Raw genomic sequence first — 20,715 nt, forward strand, 5'->3', positions numbered from 1 at the left:
CTGAGTCATGCCAGTCAGGCTCCATTTTTAATTTTTTGAGGAAACTTCATACTGCTTTCCACAGTGGCTGTATCAGTTTGCATTTTCACCAAAAGTGCCCTAGGATCCCCTTTACTCCACATCCTCACTAGCACTTGTTATTTGTTGATATATTTTAATTTATTTTATTTTATTTTTTCACACCACAAAGTACTTTATTTATTTATTTTATTACTTTTTTTTCAATTACAGTTGTCCCATTTTTTCCCCATTGCTCTCCCCCACCCAGCCCACCTCTTCTCTCACGATCATATCCCTTCCCGTTGTCCATGTCCATGAGTCATTTATACACATTCCTTGACTAAACCCTTCCCTTACTTATCCTCCTTCTCTCCCTCTTCCTCCCCTCTATTGACTGCTATTCTGTTCTTTGTCCTATTTAGTTTGTTTGTTTGTGTTGTTCTTTAGTTTCCTGTATTAGTTGATATCATATGCTATTTTTCTTTCTTTGCCTGGCTTATTTCACTAAGCATAATTCTCTCTAGTTCCATCCATGTTGTTGCAAATGGCAGGAGTTCCTTCTTTCTTTCTGCTACATAGTATTCCATTGTGTAAATGTACCACAGTTTTTTGGTCCACTCATCTACAGATGGACATTTAGGCTGTTTCCAGCACTTAGCTATTGTAAACAGTGCTGCTATGAACATAGGGGTGCATAAGTTCTTTCAAATTAGAGTTTTAGGATTTTTCGGGTATATGGCTATTCTGAGAGGTGTGAGGTGGTATCTCATTGTAGTTTTAGTTTGCATTTCTCTGATGATTAGTGATGTTGTGCATCTTTTCATAGGTCTACTGGCCATCTGTATGTTCTCTTTGGAGGAGTGTTTATTCAGGCGCTTTCCACATTTTTAATAGGATTGTTTGTTTTTTTCTGGTGTTGAGTTTTATAAGTTCTTTATAAATTTTCTATATTAAGCCCTTATCTGATGTGCCAGAGAATATGTTCTCTTATGTAGTGGGTTGTTTTTTTATTTTGTCAATGGTTTTCTTTGCACTGCAAAAGCTTTTTAGTTTAATATAGTCCAATTTGTTCATTTTTCTTTTGCTTTCCTTGCCTGAGGAGATGTATCAGAAAAAATATTGCTACAAGAAATACCTGAGATTATACTGTCTATGTTTTCTTCTAGGATTTTTATGGTTTTGAGACTAACATTTAAGTTTTTAATATATTTTGAATTTATTCTTGTGAGTGGCATAAGAAAGTGGTCTAGTTTCATTTTTTTGGTATGTATCTGTCCAATTTTCCCAACATCATTTATTGAGTATACTGTCTTTAGCCTATTGTGTTTTTGCCTCCTCAGTCAAATATTAATTGACTCTATGGATGTGAGTTTGTTCCTGGGCACTCTGTTCTGTTCTATTAATCTATATGTCTGTTTTTATGCTAACCATACTGTTTTGATTAATATGGCCTTATAATATAATTTGATATTAAGTAGTGTTATTCCTCCAACTTTGTTCTTTCTCAGGATTGCTGCTGCTATTTGGAGTTTTTTGTGGTTCCATATACATTTTTGGAGTATTTCTTCTAATTCTGTGAAATATGTCATTGGTATCTTGATAGGAATTACATTGAATCTATTGATTGCTTTGGGTAGCATAGACATTTTAATGATGTTAATTATTATTATCTATGAACACATTATATGCTTTCACTTATTATATCTTTTTAAATTTCTTTCTTCAGTGTCTTATAATTTTCCAAGTAAAGATCTTTTATATTCTTGATTAAATTTATTCTTACATATTTTATTTTGTTTGAAGCAACTTTGAATGGGATTGCTTTTTAATTTCCCTTTCTGTAGCTCATTATTGGCATATAAAAATGCAACTGGTTTCTGGATATTAATTTTGTATCTTGCTACTTTACCTAATGCATATATCAGTTTTAGTAGTTTCTTGGCGGAATCATTGGGGTTCTCTATGTATAGTATCATGACATCTACACATAATGACAGTTTTACTTCTTTATTTCCAGTTTGGATGCCTTTTATTTCTTCTTCTTTTCAGAATGCAGCACTATGTTGAATAAGAGTGGTGAAACCATATATCCCTGTCTTGTTCCTGATCTTGAATGTTTGCATTTTTTGCCTTTTGAATATGATACTGGCAGTGGGTTTGTCATATATATTCTTCTTTTGGTAAGCCCTTTAGAATTTGTTGCAATACTGGTTTGGTGGTGACAAACTCCTTTATCATTTTTATGTCTGAGAAGCTCTTTATTTCTCCTTGAATTTTAAATGATAGCTTTTATGGATAAAGTAGCCTCGGTTGAATTTCCTTGATTTTCATACCTTTGAATATTTAATGCCAATCCCTTCTGGCCTGAAATGTTTCTGTTGAGATATCAGATGACTCTCTCATGGGAGCTCTATTTTAGGTAATTGTCTGCGTTTCTTTTTTGTGTGTGGCTTTTAAGATTCCTTGTCTTTAAGCTTTGCTATCTTAATTATGAGGTGTCTTGGTGTGGACCTCTTCGGGTCCATCTTGTTTGGGACTCTCTGCACTTTCTGGACTTGTGTGTCTTTTTCTTTCACCAGGTTAGGAAAGTTTTTGGTCATTATTTTTTCAAATAGGGTTTTGATCCCTTGCTCTCTCTTCTTCTGGTATCGTTATTATGCAGATTTTGTTACACTTCATGTTGTCCCAAAGGTTCCTTAAAGTATCCTCATATTAAAATTTTTTTTCTTTTTGCTGCTGTGATTGGATATTTTTTCTCTTTTCTGCTAAATTGTTAATTTAATCCTCTATCTCATCTAACCTACTGTTTATTCCTTCAAGTGTTTTATTTATTTCATATATTGTTTTTCTTATATATTTACTCATCCTTTTTATGGTTTCTATGCCTTTTTCCTATTTTGTTGAGCATCCTTATAATCATTACTCTGTACTCTATATCTGACAAATTGTTTGCTTCCATTTCATTTAGCTCTTCTGGAGAATTCTCTTGTTCTTTCATTTGGGGACTGTTTCTTTATCTCTCCATTTTGGATTCCTTTTTGTACTTTTTTCTATATATTAGGTAGATCTGTAAAGACACTGCCTGTGATTGGCCCTGGGCAGATTTTTTGGAGATATCAGTGATCCATAGCTTGTGGCTTCCTCTGCTCTGCCTGGATGTTCTCAGAAAGAACCAAGATGCACACCAAAGCTGACTTTTACCAGCACCAGGACTCAGGGAAGGTCAGCTAAGGTCTCAAAGCTCCCAGAAGTTAGCCTTCACCTAAAATATTTCTATTAGGCTTAACCACAGACATAATCTCCAGCTGTACTCCTCAGCAACCTGGCTTAAGCTTCACAAAGTGGGGCAGAGTAATTTCTATGGCAGGACTATTTCTTCCCCCCAGGATGATGTCACATGGAGAGCAGTGCCCTGCTCAAGAAACCTGATTTCTGCAATATGGGCAATGGTTGAGCACTGGGATCCTAGTGGCTGACCCTTCAGCTATCTCCCCAGAGTCGCAAACGCCAGACTTACTCACGTGGCTCTAGTCCACTTTGTGCTCCCTCTGCTGGAGACCAGGGTAAATGGATGCAAATCAAATTTTATGTGTTGGCCTTTTAAGAAGGTGGCTGCTTCTCTATTTGTCTCTCAGTGCTTTTGATAGCCATATATTATGTGGGTGTTTTTCCCAGTTCTGGTGCTCTAGAGTAGGGAGCCCAGCTTTGGGTTTATACCCACACTTCTCAGGGGGAAACCCCCTGGTTGCTGAAATATCCCTCTGGAACTTCAGGTGCGACCATGGGAGCCCAGCACTTTCTATTAGTCATGTTGTGGTGATGTGGTTTCTTCCATATGTCCTTGGTTATAAGGCTTCTCTCCAGCTAGTCTTCAATTGTTTATTCAGGACTATTTTTCTAAAATTTAGTTGTAATTCCAGTTTGGTCCTAGGAGGAAGTGAGGGTAGCTTCCACCTACTCCACTGCCATCTTTGATTCTCTTCCATTTTTCTAGTTTTAAATCAAGTTTTTTATTTTTTGTTGTTGAGTTTTGTATACTCTGGATAGTAATTTCTTATCAGATATATATATTTTCCATTATTTGGGTTTCCTTTTTACTGTGTGAATAGTGGTATTTGATGTGTAAAAATTTAAAATTTGTATAAAGTCCAATTTAATTTGTCTAATTTTTCTTTTGTTACCTTTGCCTTAGATGTCATAGCCAAGAAATTATTGTCAAATCTAATGTCTTGAACAGTTTTTGCTATGTGTTACTAAGAGATTTTATTGGTTTATACCTTATTTTTATCAATTTGATACATTTTGACTTAATTTTTGTACATGGTATTAGGTAAGGGTCCAGCTTCATTCTTTTGCATGTCCTTATCCAGTTTTCTCTGCATTTGTCCAAAAGACTTTTTTTTGTCCTTTGGATGATCTTTGCACCCTCATTTGACCATACTTATGAGGAGTTATTTCTAGGCTTTCTATTATAGTCCTTTGGTCTATAAGTCTGTCTTTATACCAATACCCCATTTTTTAAACTAATGTAGCTTTTTTTTTTTTTTTTTTGTAAGCTTTGCAATCAGGAAATGTTTGTCCTACAGTTTTGCTCTTTTTATTTTTATTTCAGCTATTTTATTTCATTTAGTTTTGCTCTTTTTAAAGTTTTTTTTAGCTCTACAGAGTCCCTTGAGATTCCATATAAATTTTTGGTTGGGCTTTTCTATTTTTGAAAAAAAAAGTCATTGGAATTTTAAAAAAGATATTCATTTATTTCTATGATATAGAAAGGAAGGAAGAAAGAGAGGGAGACAAACATCGATGTGCAAGACAAACATCAATTGGTTGTCTCTCACATGCCCCCAACTGGGGACTTGGCTCACAACCCAAGCATGTGCCCTCACCAGGAATCAAACTGCTGACCCTTCAGTTTGTAGGATGGCACCCAAACCACTGAGCCACACCAGTCAGGCCAGTCATTAGATTTTTGATAGGCATTGGGTATCACTGACATTTTAATAATATTAAGTCTTCCAATCCATGAACATAGGATGCATTTTTATTTATTTATATCTTCTTTAATATCTTTGGCAGTGTTTTATAGTTTTCATTATATTATATAATTCTTTCAACTCCTTGGTTCATTCCTAGATATATTATTCTTTTTGATGTTATCATAAATGAATTGTTTTTAAATTTCATTTTCAGATTGCACATTGTCAGTGTAAAGTAATGCAACTGTTTTTTTGTGTTGACTTTGTATCCTGCTACTTTTCAGAGTTCATTTATTAGGTCTAATAAGGTTTGTGTGGGACTTCCAGCCAAGATGGAAGCTTAGACTGACACGCTCGGTCTCCCTCTACAACTAGAAAGGAATACAACTACCTCAAAACAAAAGACAACTAGAAATTCCAGAAAATGAAACTACACGGAAGCCCAACGTACGAAGTTATAAACCAGCAGCACTCGTCGGACAGGTAGGAAGAGTGAAAGTGGGTCGTGTTGTTTGAGGTAGCACCAGGGACAGCGGCAGGGAGAGCAATCCCAGCTACAGTCGAACCCCGACAGCTTGTGACCCCAACGCTGGGAAAAGCAGCCACCGCATTGCCTCAGACGGACAGGCCCGGAGGGCGGGAGGACAGATCCCAGTTTCCCAGCGGAGAATAATGGCAGGAATCCATCTTGGACCCTTGTCCCCACACAAAGCGCCACAGTACAGCGAAAAAGGTTGCAGATAGCCTCCAGTTGCTGGGTTGTGATGACTACATGGGATCCGCCCCCTATAGCCTGCCCAAGAAGCAGAGCAAAACAGAAATCTGTCAAAATGAGACAGACAACTATAGAAGTCCCGGTGATGCAGCTCACCAGGCAGCAGATGAAGAATCTGACAGATGAACAAGTAAGAAACCTATCCGAGGCTCAATTCAGAGCTATAGTCATTAGGTGGCTTACAGAATTAACAAAAGATTTGGAACAAGACAGGGAAGGAATGAAAGTCACTCATACTGAAAAGAACAAAAACACATACAAGACAAGTGGTGAGGAAATAAAATCCAGAGACCAAATCAACAAACCGGAACATAGGGAAGGAACAAACAGTCAATCAGTGCGGAAAGAGGAAACATAAAACAAAGAAAGTGAGGAGAGGATCAGAAACCTCTGGTACAGCTATAAGAGACCAAACATTCAGATTATAGGATTGCCAGAGGGCGAAGAAGAAGAACTAGAAATTGAAAAATTATGTGAAAATATAATAAAGCAGAACTTCCCGAACTTGAGGAAAGAAACAGACTTACAAGTCCAGGAAGCACAGAGAGTTCCAGAAAAACTGGACCCAGGGAGAACCACTCCAAGACACATTATAATCAAATTGTCAAAAATTAAAGATAAAGAGAGAATCTTAAAAGCAGCAAGAGAGAAGAAAAGAATCATGTACAAAGGGGTCCCAATTAGACTATCAGCTGACTTCTCAAGGGAGACCCTGCAGACAAGAAGGGACTGGCAAGAAATATTCAAAGTAATGAAAATCCAAAACCTACAGCCACGAATACTCTATCCAGCAAAGCTGTGATTCAGAATAGAAGGGCAGAGAAAGTGCTTCCAGGACAAAATAAAACTGAAAGAGTTCATTAGATCCAAACCACTATTACATGAGATGTTAAAGGGACTGGTTTAGAAGGAGGATCAAAATTATGAACATTAAAATGAAAACTGCATCACAAGAACCAACAACAGAAGCTAGGGAATCGAAACAAAGGCAAATTAAATAGGCAACGAGAGTGGAAAAAGAACTATAAGTATGGGGAACATATTGGGAGGAGGTCAGCAGGGAGGGGTAAGGGGGTAAGGGAGGGAGATGGTATAGGAATTAAGAAGCATAGTAGGAGGGACTGGAGTAGACAGGAAGAGGTTGAAAAGAATTATATGCACAACCAATGGACATGGACTAAAAGGGGGGGACAACTGGAGGGAGGGGGGCCACCGGGCGTAGGGGAGCAGAGGGAAGGGAAATTGGGACAACTGTAACAGTATAATCAATAAAACATACTTAAAAAAAAGGGTTTTATTTTTTTTTGTGTGTGTGTGTGTAAAATCCTTAGGGTTTTCTGCATATAAACTCATATTATCTACAAACAGAGATAATTCCACTTCTTATACAATTTGGTTACCTTTTACCTCTCTTTATTGCCTAGTCATTCTGGCTAGAACTTCCAGTATTATGTTGAAGAGCAGGCATTCTTTACTGTTCCTGATGTTAGAGGAAAGTTTTCATTTTTTTTCACCATGCAGCATGTCTGCTGTGGGTTTTTCATATATGACTTTTATAATATTATGTTAAGGTAGTTCCCTTCTCTTTCTAGTTTACTGAGTGTTTTTTATCATGCAAAGATTTTAAATTTTATCAAATTATTTTTCTGTGTCAATTGAGATGATCATGTGGCTCTTCTTCCCTTCATTCTATTGATGTGGTTGATTACATTGATTGACTTACATATGATTAACCATCCTTGCATTCCAGGATTAACACTACTTGATAATGGCACTTAATCCCTTCAATATGCTGATGACTTTTTGTGTTAATATTTTCCTGAGGATTTTTGAATTATTACTCATCAGAAATATTGGTCTATAGTTTTCTTGCCTTGTAGTGTCTCTATGTGGCTTTGGTATCAAGATAATGATGGCCTCATAAATCAACAACAAAGTGATCTCTCCTCTTCAATTTCTTGGAAGAGTTTGAGAAGGACTGACAATGGTTCTTTAAATGTTTGGAAGAATTCACCAGTGAAGCCAACAGGTCCAGGGCTTTGTTGACAGATTTCTGATCATTCTTTCAAACTCCTTAGGTCTATTCAGATTTTCTATTCTGTAATGATTTAATCTTGGTAGATTTGTATTCCTAGGAATTTTTCCATTTATCCAGGTTAACCAATTGATTGGCATACAATTGTCCATAGTGAGGGTGGCAGATGGTTAGAAATGAGGAAGTTATGAAGGCATATGTAGCAAATGTAAAATATGTTAAAGAAAGCTAAGTCAGACATCCTAAACCAAATATCCTAAGTTCTGAAATAGTTGCTTCACTCCCCACAAGTAGCTGGACTTGAGGCAGGAGACTTTGAGGCAACAGGTAAAATAAAAATGAGGTTGTCCCAGGAGGCTGGAATCAAAGTAGTTAGCTGACATTGACACTAACCAACATCCTGAATTCTGAAAACAGTCTTGCAATAGCTTAGTAATACTTAAAACTACAGTAGGGCTTATGCACTTTGATCTTATACAACCTATAGTCCACCTTATTATCATTATAATCTAGTTGTAATTAAGTAGCATCGTGATTTCCACCCCCTGAGTGGGCAATCAGGGAGAACTATGGGTAAATACATGTGCTGTAGCAGAAAAATTATATAACTTCTAATGCAAGAGCAGTAGAAAGTAGATTAAGAATACAGAAGTATAAAGCCTTATAAAATCATAACCCCCTAGACAACAGGGGGCCATTCTTCATTGAGGGGATTGGTCTGCTCCCATATTCTGTGGAGTGTACTGTCCTTTAAAAAGCTTGCTTACTTCACTTCACTCTGTTGGTGTGATTTGTTCCATTCTTTGTTCGCGATCACTAAGAACCTGGTTACCTGTGCACACCTGTGACAATAAAATCCTTTTATTTCTACAGATTTGATGTTCCCACTTTCACTTCTGATTTTAGTCATTTGGGTTTTCTATTTTGTTTTTCTTAGTCAAGATAAAGTTTTGTTAATTTTGTTGATCTTTTTAATCACCTTTTGGTGCATTGATTTTTCTCTATTGTTTCTCTATTCTATTTTGTTCATATCTCTTCTAGTCTTTGTTCTTTCCTTTATGCTGCTAGCTTTGGGGTCATTTTGTTCTTTTTTTCTAATTCCTCTTCTATTCACACTTGTGCACAGCTACCACGAGGCCCACCATCCATCCACAGCACATTGTTTTTTCTTCTGCCTTCTCTAGGCATTTTTTCATCATTGTTTGCCCAGCCTCACTTCATCCTGACTAGCCAAGTGAGGGATTATAAAAACTTAGAAAATGTACATCAAACAAAAAGAAAGGACAGCTGCAAAAAACTTTCTAGTAGATTAATTTAAAATTTCTGCATACAACATACAACTTTCACAAAGAAGGAGCACTTGATACACTCAAACTGTTTTTATTAGTTGGATATAGTCATTTGAGTAGGAATAATATAATTCTTTATATAATTCATGAAATTTTTTCCTACAGTAATGAGATTAGTAGTCAAGTCTGATTACTTTGCCATCACTATGTTTATGAAGCAAACTTTCACAAGAGATGGAATCTCAAGTTATTGGATTAACTCTCTACAAGAAAAATATTATTTCTAATAAGTACCATGTTGTTAAATAAATGGTATCATCTTAGTATTCTGAATTAAAATTTTTGCAGGTTTAAATTATGGAAAAATTATATCCAAATAGAATACTTTCTTCAGTCCAATAGTTCTAGAAAGCTCTACTTCTGACTCTGTTGGCACTGATATCTCTTCCAATGTCCTTTCTGCCAAGCCTGTTTTTGGATAATTAAGTAAATCAGCCAACAAGAATGAGGAACAGGTCATACAGTTGTACAGCTCAGAGAATTTCCACATTGCACATTCCCACGGTCTGTACAGCTCACATGAGACCAACAGATCTAATTCTTTTTCACATGCAAAATAAGAGACTGACCAATGTATGGTTATACTCTTCTCCCAATAGCAATCCCTTTAGAGAAATTATCTCATGGATTCCCGTAATCTTGCAAGAGCTGAAGAAGAAGACAAAAACAGGTGCTTTGGAAACGGAAGAACTAACTCCTAGTGAAGTGAAATGGGAGGTTATTAGATCATGAAGTTGGGTCTCTATGATTGGATGGGAAATTATGAAGACCGATGCTCCACAGCCTGAGGCAGGTCTAGTGTTGAATTAAGAAGCAGAAATCCTCTCCTGTGTTCCTCTCTTTTTGTAATGTAACCTCTGCTGGAGACTAAATGTGGATATTTCTAAACCATTATTAGCGTAAGGAAAAGAAGTTCCAGACTCTTCCCCTAGTGACTCAGACCAGATGAGCTGGGGTCTGCAGAGCAGGCAGAGAGGTGTGTGTAGGGGCAGGGGGTGGGGTGGGGGGAAGGCAGTAAAAGTTCAATACTATGTCTCTTCATAGTGTTTGAACATCTTAAGATGAGAGTTTGATCAAGACACTCATCCATGTATAGTGGAGTGCAAAAATGTTGGCTCTCCAAGAAAGCCTCAAGAAATATTAAAATACTAAAAGAATGTTATGTAGTAAATATAGACATTGTTACTTCCCAGTAGGGAAGACTCCTGGGGTGATGTGAAGGCAATGGGCTCCTCAATACCCTTGGGAAAATACTGGCCTAGGGTAGAATTAAAATATATGACACTGGCTGTAAACTCATGACTTAATCAAGGCAGGTCAGTTTTGTAGGGAGAAAGTGCCCTCAAATACAGAAATTGAAGTGTTGTTTTGAAATTCAGCAGAAAATCACAGAGATGGAGGCTTTCACATCAAAACAGAGTCCTGCTGCTAACTTGCCCCCATCGTGTGCCTTAAAAAATGTGTACAGAAATTTACAGTCATGTCAGAAATTATTGGAATTACTATGCCTTTTGTTTACTACCATTGTCTTCTTATAAGATAGAGTGTGTTTCAAGTCTATATCTGTGAATCAATACTTTATAATTCAGAAAAAAAAGATTTTAAATTCTTCCAGTGGACAGAGATCAGTACAGACTTCAGCACAATAATTTCCTTGAGGGAAGAAAGTGGAACTTTCTCCTTTCCCCAGTATTCAGTTTGTGGCCTTGTCTGAGTAGACGTTCAATTAACGGTAGTTGTATTAATTTGCAAAAGTACTATAAAAGATATGTTCAACTCGCAAAGTAACTGAACAATGGTATGGTGAGTAGGTAATGAACAATACTGACCATACTAGTAATTTAAACTAAAAGGAAAAAAATCAGTTAGGTTTTATGCATCTTGAACTTTGGTGCTTAAAGAAAAGCACCATTAAATTCTGCTCTTACATGACCTTAGGGAATATGAATGCATTTGCTCAGGGCTTCCATATTTAGAAACAACACAGGTGTTCAACAAATATTTCTTGGACTTGCATTATGTTTACAAAGTACAGATATTTATTCTGATTGTATGGCACTGAGATGCAGTTTCAGCTCTGAACACGAGAGGGTGCTCTCAGCAGTTACATCTTGGATGGAAGAGGTGAGAAGAAAAGTGGAGAGGGGTGGTGCCTCCAGCTTCTGTTGGATGAACAATTGGCTCAGAGAGCAGCAGAGTGGCCACGTCTCTTAACTGTGTGCATTTCTTTTTCTTTTTCTTTTTGCTGGAGCTCTTACTAGAACATGGAAATGGCGCCTACAATTGAGATTTCAGCTCTAATCGACTTGGCACATGTATATATGTATACATACATATGTTTTCCACTGAAATGGTCCTAAACACTATCTTTATTGAAGCCAAATAAGAAGCAGGCAATCTTAACAACTACCTAGAAAATAAACAACATGACCGTTGTAAAGAAATTACTTTAAAAAATATTTTTTAATCTTCATTTTTAAACTTTTTACTGTAGTAAAATATACATAATATAAAATTTGCTATTTTAACCATTTTTAGTTGTACAGTTCTGGGGCATTAAATACACTCACACTGTTCTGTAATCATCACTATCATCTGTCTCCAGAACTTTTTCATCTTCTCAAACTGAAACTCTGTCTCCAATCAACACTAACTCCGCACCCCTCTCCCTCAGCACTGGCATCCACCATTAACTTTCTGTCTCTATGAATCTGACTGCTCTGTGTGCCTTATATAAGTGAAATCCTACAATATCAGCCCTTTTCTAAATGGCTTATTTCATTGAATATAATGTCCTCAAGGCTCATCTATGTTGTTGCATGTGACATGATCTCTTAACATATTAAGGCCAAATATTCCATTGTATGTGTAGATCACATTCTATTTAGCTATTCATCTGTGGATGGACACTTGGGTTGTTTCCACCTTTTGGCTATTGTGAACAATGCTGCAAACAAACATGAGCGTGCAAATAGCTGTTCAAATTGAAATCTCTCTCTTTTGCAAAAAACAGGGCAAATGTAAAAAGTCATGCTTTCTTGAGTTATTGTCATTTAAAATTGTCCTAAACCTATATTTTTAGTTTGGAAAGTAGATACCATAATAGATAAGGAGACTGAAAATTTTGAATGGAATATATTAGGTGATTCTCCTTCTAACTGTATAAGAGATGTAAAGCCAAATAACAATGAATGTTTAAAGAATTGTTGTGCTAATAATGAGATGGTGATTTAAAATGCTTTTTAAATTAAGTGATTCCCCCATGAGATGAGTGATGACTAAGAAATCATCGGACACGTTCACAGGCCAAGATGGTGAGATTCCAAAATCCAAGTGACAGAGTACTTATAGAAACCTGAGGAAAAATCTACCTAAGAAACTTGTGACAAGCCACTCACTGAAATCATGAGATTATAGTAGATGGCCAATATTGCTCGTTATACCACTTATGAGAGGAGGTAGTGTATGTTTATGTGTTTTTGTTTTTCATTTTCATTTTACCCCAGTAAAGCAACAATGGCTGGGAAACTACAAATTGGAAACACAAACTCCAGAGCAATGGAAGTGGTGAGGTTTTATGTAGGGAGTGTGTGCCTGTGCAGGTGCAGGATGTCCTAAGGAGACTGATGCTGGCTGGCTCTGCCATCCTGAGGGAGCCCCAGGAGCCTGGAAGGAGGGAGAGCCTTGCAGTGACCTTTTTCTGACAGCAGGTGGCAGCAGTCTGGACTTTAGACTTCTGACGAAAACTTGTGAATTAGTGCAGTCAAGTGCATTAAACCTCAAAACTCCAACTCACATTATGTATGTAAATGCACTGGTACTCGAAGGCAATCCTTGGTGGTGTTCTATTGTCAGCATTTTTATTGGGTTCAGTAACTATAGAGGAAGCAGGCTGTTTCAACTGACAGATGACATTAGGAATTGCTAATGGACTGAATATGGGATGCGGAAAGATATGGGTGGACCAGAGGGATGAGCCCAAGTCAGCAATGAGATTCAACAGGGAAACACAAAGCTCTGAATTAGTTTTGAAAATGTCATGGGACATGCAGTATAAAGGGAAAAATCTGGCTTGGTTGGAAGAGAAAGGGAGGGTGAGAACTCTGTGAAAACTGAAGACAATGTTCACCAAAGAGGACATGGCTACATACTTTACCGCTCAGTCATTCTCTGGAATATTGTACATTTGTTAAAAAAGCAAGTTAGAGCCATACATGCTGGCCAGAAAGATCTCCAAAGCATATTATTAAATGAGAAACAGCCACAGAAAAAATTATGTGAGAATGCAAACCAAAATGGTTCTGTGTGAGTGTGCATATGTGTGTAAGTACCTGTGATGGCACAGGAAAGACTGGAAGGATAGACACTGGGATGTTCATGCTGACATTTCAGAGCAGGGCTGAGAAATGGGGTTTCCACTTTTGAGTTTATATGCTTCTGTATTTACTTTTTAAGGCAAATCATTTTAACATTATATTTTATTTTATTTATTTTTATTTTTAATTAATTAATTAATTTGTTTGCTTATTTATTTATTTATGTTTAGAGAGAGGGGAAAGGAGAAAGAGAGGGAGAGAAACATCATTGCGTGGCTGCCTCTCACTCGTGTCCCCAACTGGGGACCTGACGTGCAACCTAGTCATGTGCCCTGACTGGACATTATATTTTAATGAAAAGTTTAAAATAATGGCAATATTCTATTTCCATTTTTTTTACCCCAGGAATACCGGTAGTAGTTTTAAGGGGACTATAAGCATTATGAACTTTAGTTCTTTTGTGTTCAAAAAAATAAACAGGAACTACTTTTATGCTTCTCAGAGAAAATAAAGAATATTGGAAGGCTTTCTCAAGTAATATTTCTCAATGGAAAAATAAAGTAGAGTCTACCAAACAATCACCAACTAAACACATATACCTCAGAGTTCCACAAAGGGAAGAGATTCCAGATGTTCCTGTGGAAGTTTAGTTTTCTTTCTCTTTGGAACACATGGGTAGGTAAACTCTCCAGGGCAGGCAGACTGCTAATCATAAGATCTCAGCCCTGAGGAATGAAGGCAGCCTGTGGAAGCTGCTCCATGGGGATTTCAAAACAACCAGGGACACCAGTTTTGCTCCATTCCTGCAATAAATGCACCACTGGTAAAGGGAGCTCTGAGCTCATTTCCAGCTTTTAGAATACCAACGAAGTTAAGTCCCCTAATAATTTTGAAAGAAGCCTGTGGGCCAGGCCAGTGCTGGACCCTGGGGAGCAACACAATGCAAAGGGGCCTGAGCCGAGCCAACCGAGCCGGCACAGTCACAGGGGGTCCTTCCTTAGTCTTGGCCTGTGTCACAGATTCTCTGTCAGGTGGGGAAAGGTCAACCCTGAGAAGGAAAGCAGAACAGAAGTTAAACCTCCATCAGAAGGCCAGCAGGTTAGGTCCCTGCACAGGCACCAGGATCTGTGGGAACGAGTGACTGCAGGGACCCTTCCTGTCCCCTCTGTGGGACCAGGTCTCAAGCACATGGGAAAAACTTCTGGAAAGCCTTGGGGCCTCTCTGACTGTGGCCCCAGTGAGTGTGATTGAGGGGAACCAGGCTGGCCGTGCTATTTAAAGTCCCCGGGTTGTGTTCCCAGCGCCCCACAGGGACCACTCTTGCTGGGCCCTCTCTTAGTGCCTTCCATTTCCACTCCACTTTCAGGGGAAAGCTACCACCAGGACCTGCGGCTCATGGCCTTCCCTTCAGAGTCAGGGGCCAGGGCCAGGCAATTTGCTCCGCCCACGTTCCCAGAACTGGCTGGGGCTTGTTCCAAGAATGGGGGTGGTGCGGGTGATAACACAGGTCCAGATGCTGGTGGGGATGCGGGTGCAGATTCGAGTGCGAGTGGGAGTGGCAATTCAGGTGCAGGTGGGGATGTAGGTGGGAGTGGGGATGCGGGTGCAGGTGTATAAGACAGGTTTGAGGATGTGGAAGGCGGGGCTGAGTGGGGTCGGGGTGTGGCGCGTGGTTACGTTGCACTTCCTGAGGACACCAGGCCCAGGCAGAGAAGAGATAGTCTGTGTCTAGAGCAGTGAGAAACCGGTTCTGAGAAGAACGGAGCAGTGCAACAGGTAAGCCCAGGGCGTAGGCTGGACCCAGAACGGAGACTAAGGACCGCTGAATGGAAACCTGCCTTTGGGAATTCTGTTGGGAAGCTTCAGAAGTTGTGGGGGCAGCAGGGCTGGGGAGAAAGATTCAGGGACTTACTGAGGTTTCTTTGGGGTAATAAGGTTCCTGTGATGCTGGAGGTCCCTGCAGAACCTGGTTCTTAGCTGAATGAAGAGGTACTAGGGGGTTGTTGGGGGTGCGGCAGGGCTGAGGTGTCTTATCCTCTGAGAGTGGGAGCAGGACTTGCTCTAGAAATTCATGTCTGAGGGCTCCAAGGACGATAAACCCTGGAGGCTGAGGCGGACACAGGGCCCTGTGGAGGGAGGGAGGGAGAGACACCCCAGCCTGGTCCAGCAGCGCCAGGCTGTCTGCACAGCTTTTTGGTTTTGTTAGGAATGATTTGCCCCCTACATCCCTTTAAGGACGGTTCAAACATTCGTTTGTTTGTTTATTAAAGAAACCCTTTAGCTATGGGTGCCAGGACCTGATACTTGACCTGTATTGCTGGTTATTGTACATTAAAGTACAAGAGTGGAAAAACGCTTACCTGACTCCACAATGAACTTTTTCAGGGACTGTCCTGATAGTATGTGGCAGGGACATGCATGGACTTGCTTTGCTGACTGCGCTCTAGTGGACAGAATTCGTCCTAGGATGCAGAGCTCCCAGCCATGAATACTTGTGATCTGAGCTATAGAGACAAGTGGAGTTTTCCAGTTTTTGTTTTACCAAGATATTGCCAAAATATACCATTAAAAATGGTTGTATGCGCACAACTGAGACGTTAATTATGCATGTCTCCTATGCACGTCTTGGGTCTCCTAGACTAAGAACTCAAAATGATGTTGACTTATGACATGTGAGTCACTTCACTGGCTATCCTTCTATGTGCTGTGAGAAATATTACAAAACAGACAAGAGATTAGAACCCTGGCTGGTGTGGCTCAGTGGATTGAGCGTCGGCCTGAGAACCAAGTGTTGCTTGTTTGATTCCCAGTCAGGGCACATGACTAGGTTGCACGTCAGGTCCCCAATTGGGGGCGCGAGTGAGAGGCAATGACATAGTGATGTTTCTCTCCCTCTCTTTGTCCTTTCCCCTCTCTCTAAAAACAAACAAACAAACAAACAAACAAATAAATAATTTAAAAAAAGAGAGAGATTAGAGAGGAAAAGGGTGATTAATTTCCCAAAGGTTGGTGTGTTCAGAGTAAACATCAGCTAATTTGGCCCATATTTTATGGTTGCAGTGGTTTAGTTCATTTTGAGAGGGATACATGTGTTTCTGTGAAGTAATTCACAGAAGCTGTACTATTAGAACCACTAGACAGTGCTGGGTCAGTCAATCAGCAAAGGTTAACTGGCTCAAAGCTGTCTTAAGGGCATGTAACAAAATTTCATGGATTGCCAATTGAAGTGATTTTTGATCCAATTTCCTTAAATGTTACTAACACTTAAGTGATGTTCATTTTCTTACTAAAATAACCTTTTCACTATACATTGGAAACAAAATTAATTCTCTGTATCTGTCATAGCTATTTGATAAATCCTTACTCATGTAAGGAATTGAAACAATAATTAGTTATTCCAATGCTACCATTACTTGAACATGTACCAGAGAATAAATAGGGCATACGTATTTTTAGGATTTATTCAGATTTGCATATAAATGCATGAGTAACACATAACATGTGTAATGTATTGAAATGTTATCGGAACATTTTAGATATTCTAACTTCTACAAGAATCCAATAATAGTACAAAGAAGTTGAGTTGAGAACAATTTTAGGTACGAACGAAGACTTCAAAGAAATGTAGTAGCAAATTGAATTTACCTGTTTAACACCTTACCCAGACTTTTGGTTTTGTCCCTGTCTTGTCACTGACTGGTCACTTGAGGACCATCTGTGGCCTCCTTATTGTAAGATCACAAGACTCTTCTTTATCTCCGTCCTTCTTGAAGCTCTGAAGAATGTTGACACTGTTAGTCACCTCTGCAAAGTCCTTCATAGGCCTCCGCAATTCTGGGCTACCCCAATTCTCAATCTTGGTCTCAAGGGAATATGCCTTCTGAGACCTGAAGGGGAGTCAGACTCTCTGGGTCTAGGTGAACTTTCTCCCTCGCAGCCCCTCCGGGTTTCCTTGCATCTGCTGGCCTTGAAGTATTTGGTCTTTACAAGCACTCAGATCTACCCGACCATTTTCCTCCTACATCTGCCCCAGGTCCTCATGGGTGGTGCACACTGGCCAGGGCACTGGTCCTGTGCCCCAGAGGCAGACATCCAACAGAATGGAGGGTGAGGCTAGGGCCAAGGGCAAAGTTAGGGGCCTTGTGACAGTGTGGGGTTGATGGTATCCCCATAAGCCCAGAAGGATGGCTGTGGGGTCTGTGTAGCAGTCAGAATTGATAGCTTGGAGGAGAAACAGGATGTAAGGCAGAATGTTTCCCTGACATTGACATTGTTCATGAGAGAGTGGGTTGTTTTACATTCTATAATTAAGTTTCTCAGTGAAAACTTATTACTATCTAAGATCATGCACAGTAGAGCAAATGGCAGTCACAATATGGGGCAAGGAGGCTGGTGAGATACGCAAAGACTAAGATTTCTCTACAGAGTTCCAGGGACCAAAACAAAGAGTTGGAAGTTTATTCTAAAAGAGGGTTAACATTGGCCTATTGTGTTTTAGGTCAGAGGGTGTAAGGTTTTGTTTATTTGCCTTTAAAACAATTCCTAAAAACTAGTATTGTTAAGGATTTTAAGATTTAACACAATACTTTTGTTTATTCCCCTGGAGAACTGTATGTATACTCACAGCTTAGCCTACTTGCCTTACTGCACAGACTGGCCATGAGAACAGCAGCACTGTCCTTACTTCCAGTTTTGAGCATCTGGCCTATTGGAGCAAAGGTGACACAGAGGACACCTTGTAGGCTTGGTCCCCTGCATCCGAGGAGCACTGTCACCTTCACAGAGAGGGCCCATGTGTCTTACTTTCCCTCCGTCCGAGAGCCAGTTCACTGTGTATGACCATGGTCCCCACCTTACAGATGGAGCCATGGGTGGTGGGAATATGTGCGAGCTGAGTGGACCACTTATGCAACATTTGCAAAAAGAAAAAGTTAAAAGGGAAGTCAGAAGTGGAGGAAGTAACAGATTAGTAAATCAGTAGTCTTGAAGGTGGAATGGGCCATCCCAATCTGGGAGAATGCTGCTCTAACCTCAGATGAGCAGGATGGACAAGATTAGGAATTGCCCACTGCACAGGAAGCCCCCGAGCTCCTGTAGAGACAGAACCTGAAAGAACCCAGGGTGGAGTGAGGAGGCCGGGAGCAGTCTGTGTCCCTTAGGCAAGTCACTTATCTTCCTAGCTTGTTTCCTCATCTCTGAACTGAGTTAAGTAACCTGTGTTTGCCTCATTTAATCCATGCTTTTGTAGGGTAATATTACTCAGTATTATATCAGTGTTGTAGACCTTGGTTTAACCCTGTGTGGCACAACACACACATGTACACAATACTCACACTAGACCACAAGTATACTCACACATACATGTACACACACATTTTCATGCACACATGTGTGTGAAGAGCTCTGCAGCACAGCCCACATTGGTAAGTGGGAGAACCCAACCAATGACACTATATTCTACCTTGTATGTACAATATCACCTGCCCTTTAGAGCAGATGGACTATAGCTCACTTGTCCTACCTGCATATTAACAAGGTTGTTTTCTTACAGGCTGACAGTGTGGTGCAATGGGTGACTGGAGTCTTCTGGGGAGACTGTTAGACACTGCACAGGAGCACTCCACAGTCATTGGCAAGGTCTGGCTGACGGTACTATTCATTTTCCGCATCCTCTTGCTGGGAGCAGGGGTGGAGTCAGTGTGGGGAGATGAGCAGTCAGGCTTCACCTGCAACACCCAGCAGCCAGGCTGCGAGAACGTCTGCTATGACGAGGCCTTCCCCATCTCCCACACCCGCTTCTGGGTGCTGCAGATCATCTTTGTCTCCACGCCCACCCTCATCTACCTGGGGCATGTGCTGCACATTGTGCGCATGGAACAGAAGAAGAAAGAGCAGGAGGAAGAGCAGGTAAAGGGCGAGAGCGACCGTGTCCAGAGGAAGAGGCTCCCAGTGCGGGACGACCAGGGAAAGGTCCGCATTGCTGGGTCCCTGCTCCGGACCTACGTCTTCAACATCATCTTTAAGATGCTGTTTGAAGTGGGCTTCATTGTTGGACAGTATTTTCTGTATGGCTTTCAGCTAAAGCCACTCTACCGCTGTAACAGGTGGCCCTGTCCCAACTCTGTGGACTGCTTCATCTCCAGGCCCACAGAGAAGACCATCTTCATCATCTTCATGCTGGTCGTGGCCTGCCTGTCCTTTTTACTCAGTGTGCTGGAGATATACCATCTGGGCTGGAAGAAACTTAAACAGAATGTGAGAAACCACTATGACCCAGACAGTCTTGATTCAAGGATGGGGACCACCACATTTGGAGATGTGATCCCACTCCCCTCCTGCTAGGCCATAGCCACTGGTACTGTTGGGTGCCCTCCTTACTACACTCACTCTGCCTTTTCTCTGGGACAGGCAATGGCCACAGCCTATCCTGGGTCCCCTCTACCAGCCACTGACTTTAATGTGGCAGCCCCATCCCTGACACGGAGCAAGAGCCACCGTGACAAATTGTACAATACCATCACCTGCTAATGACAGAGCAGAACTGGGCCAACCAGGAGACTGAGCAGCAGAGTTCTGTGAGGGAGGTCTCCCCACCTGTGTCCACATCCTCCTCCTTTACCCCTCCAGGCAGCCCACATCCACCCCCTCAGGAGGGCAGAGCAGGCAGCAAAGAGGCTGTGCTGCTGGAGAATGGGGGCAGCAGCAGCTTGGGAGAGAGCAGACTGGGAGCGACTCCTGATGAGGGGACAGCAGGCAGTGACCACTGCTGTCGAGATGCAAATGCTCCTTTTGCCCCCCACAGACCCCAGACGGTCAAGCGCAGCCAGTAAGTCCAGCAGCAATCAGGCCAGACCCAATGTCTTAGCCATCTAGTCAGCTTTATAATGACCCCTTTTCTAGCAACCAAAACCAAAGTGCACTACAACTGAGCAGGCTGAGAGCCTAGAGTGACAGAGGGCACTGGAGCAGAGGGAGGTAGATCAACAGAGAGGTCAGGTTTCGGTGTCAGTGTTTGCTGTTATTAATGCTGCTGGAGTGGGGAGAGAGTTGATGCTTTCTATGGGGTTGGGAGCAAAGTGGGGCCCACGGGCTGAGGCCTTGAAGATATTCATGGCTCCCTAGCCTGAGGGTTATTTGGCTGGAGCATTGTTCAGTACAGCAAAATAGGTTGTGGGTTCGAATTCCTGTCAGGACACTTACCTATGTTGCAGGTTTGATCTCCACTTGGCAGTGTGTACAGGAAGCAATTGATCAATGTATTTAT

The 20,715-nt window shown here is 40.6% G+C and overlaps 1 protein-coding gene across 1 annotated transcript; it reads left to right on the forward strand.

Moving 5' to 3' along the window:
- The first annotated feature begins 19,019 nt into the window (after positions 1 to 19,019).
- LOC150012368 (gap junction alpha-3 protein-like) lies at positions 19,020 to 20,324 on the forward strand. Its single transcript, XM_090275691.1, is given in 3 exon segments — positions 19,020 to 19,962; positions 19,965 to 20,193; positions 20,195 to 20,324. Coding segments are annotated over 3 exon segments (1,302 nt in total).
- The last annotated feature ends 391 nt before the right edge of the window (positions 20,325 to 20,715 follow it).

The sequence above is a fragment of the Furipterus horrens genome, unplaced genomic scaffold, assembly GCF_987537825.1.
Source record: "Furipterus horrens unplaced genomic scaffold, mFurHor1.1.pri manual_scaffold_4, whole genome shotgun sequence".
In the NCBI taxonomy this organism is placed as follows: Eukaryota; Metazoa; Chordata; class Mammalia; order Chiroptera; family Furipteridae; genus Furipterus; species Furipterus horrens.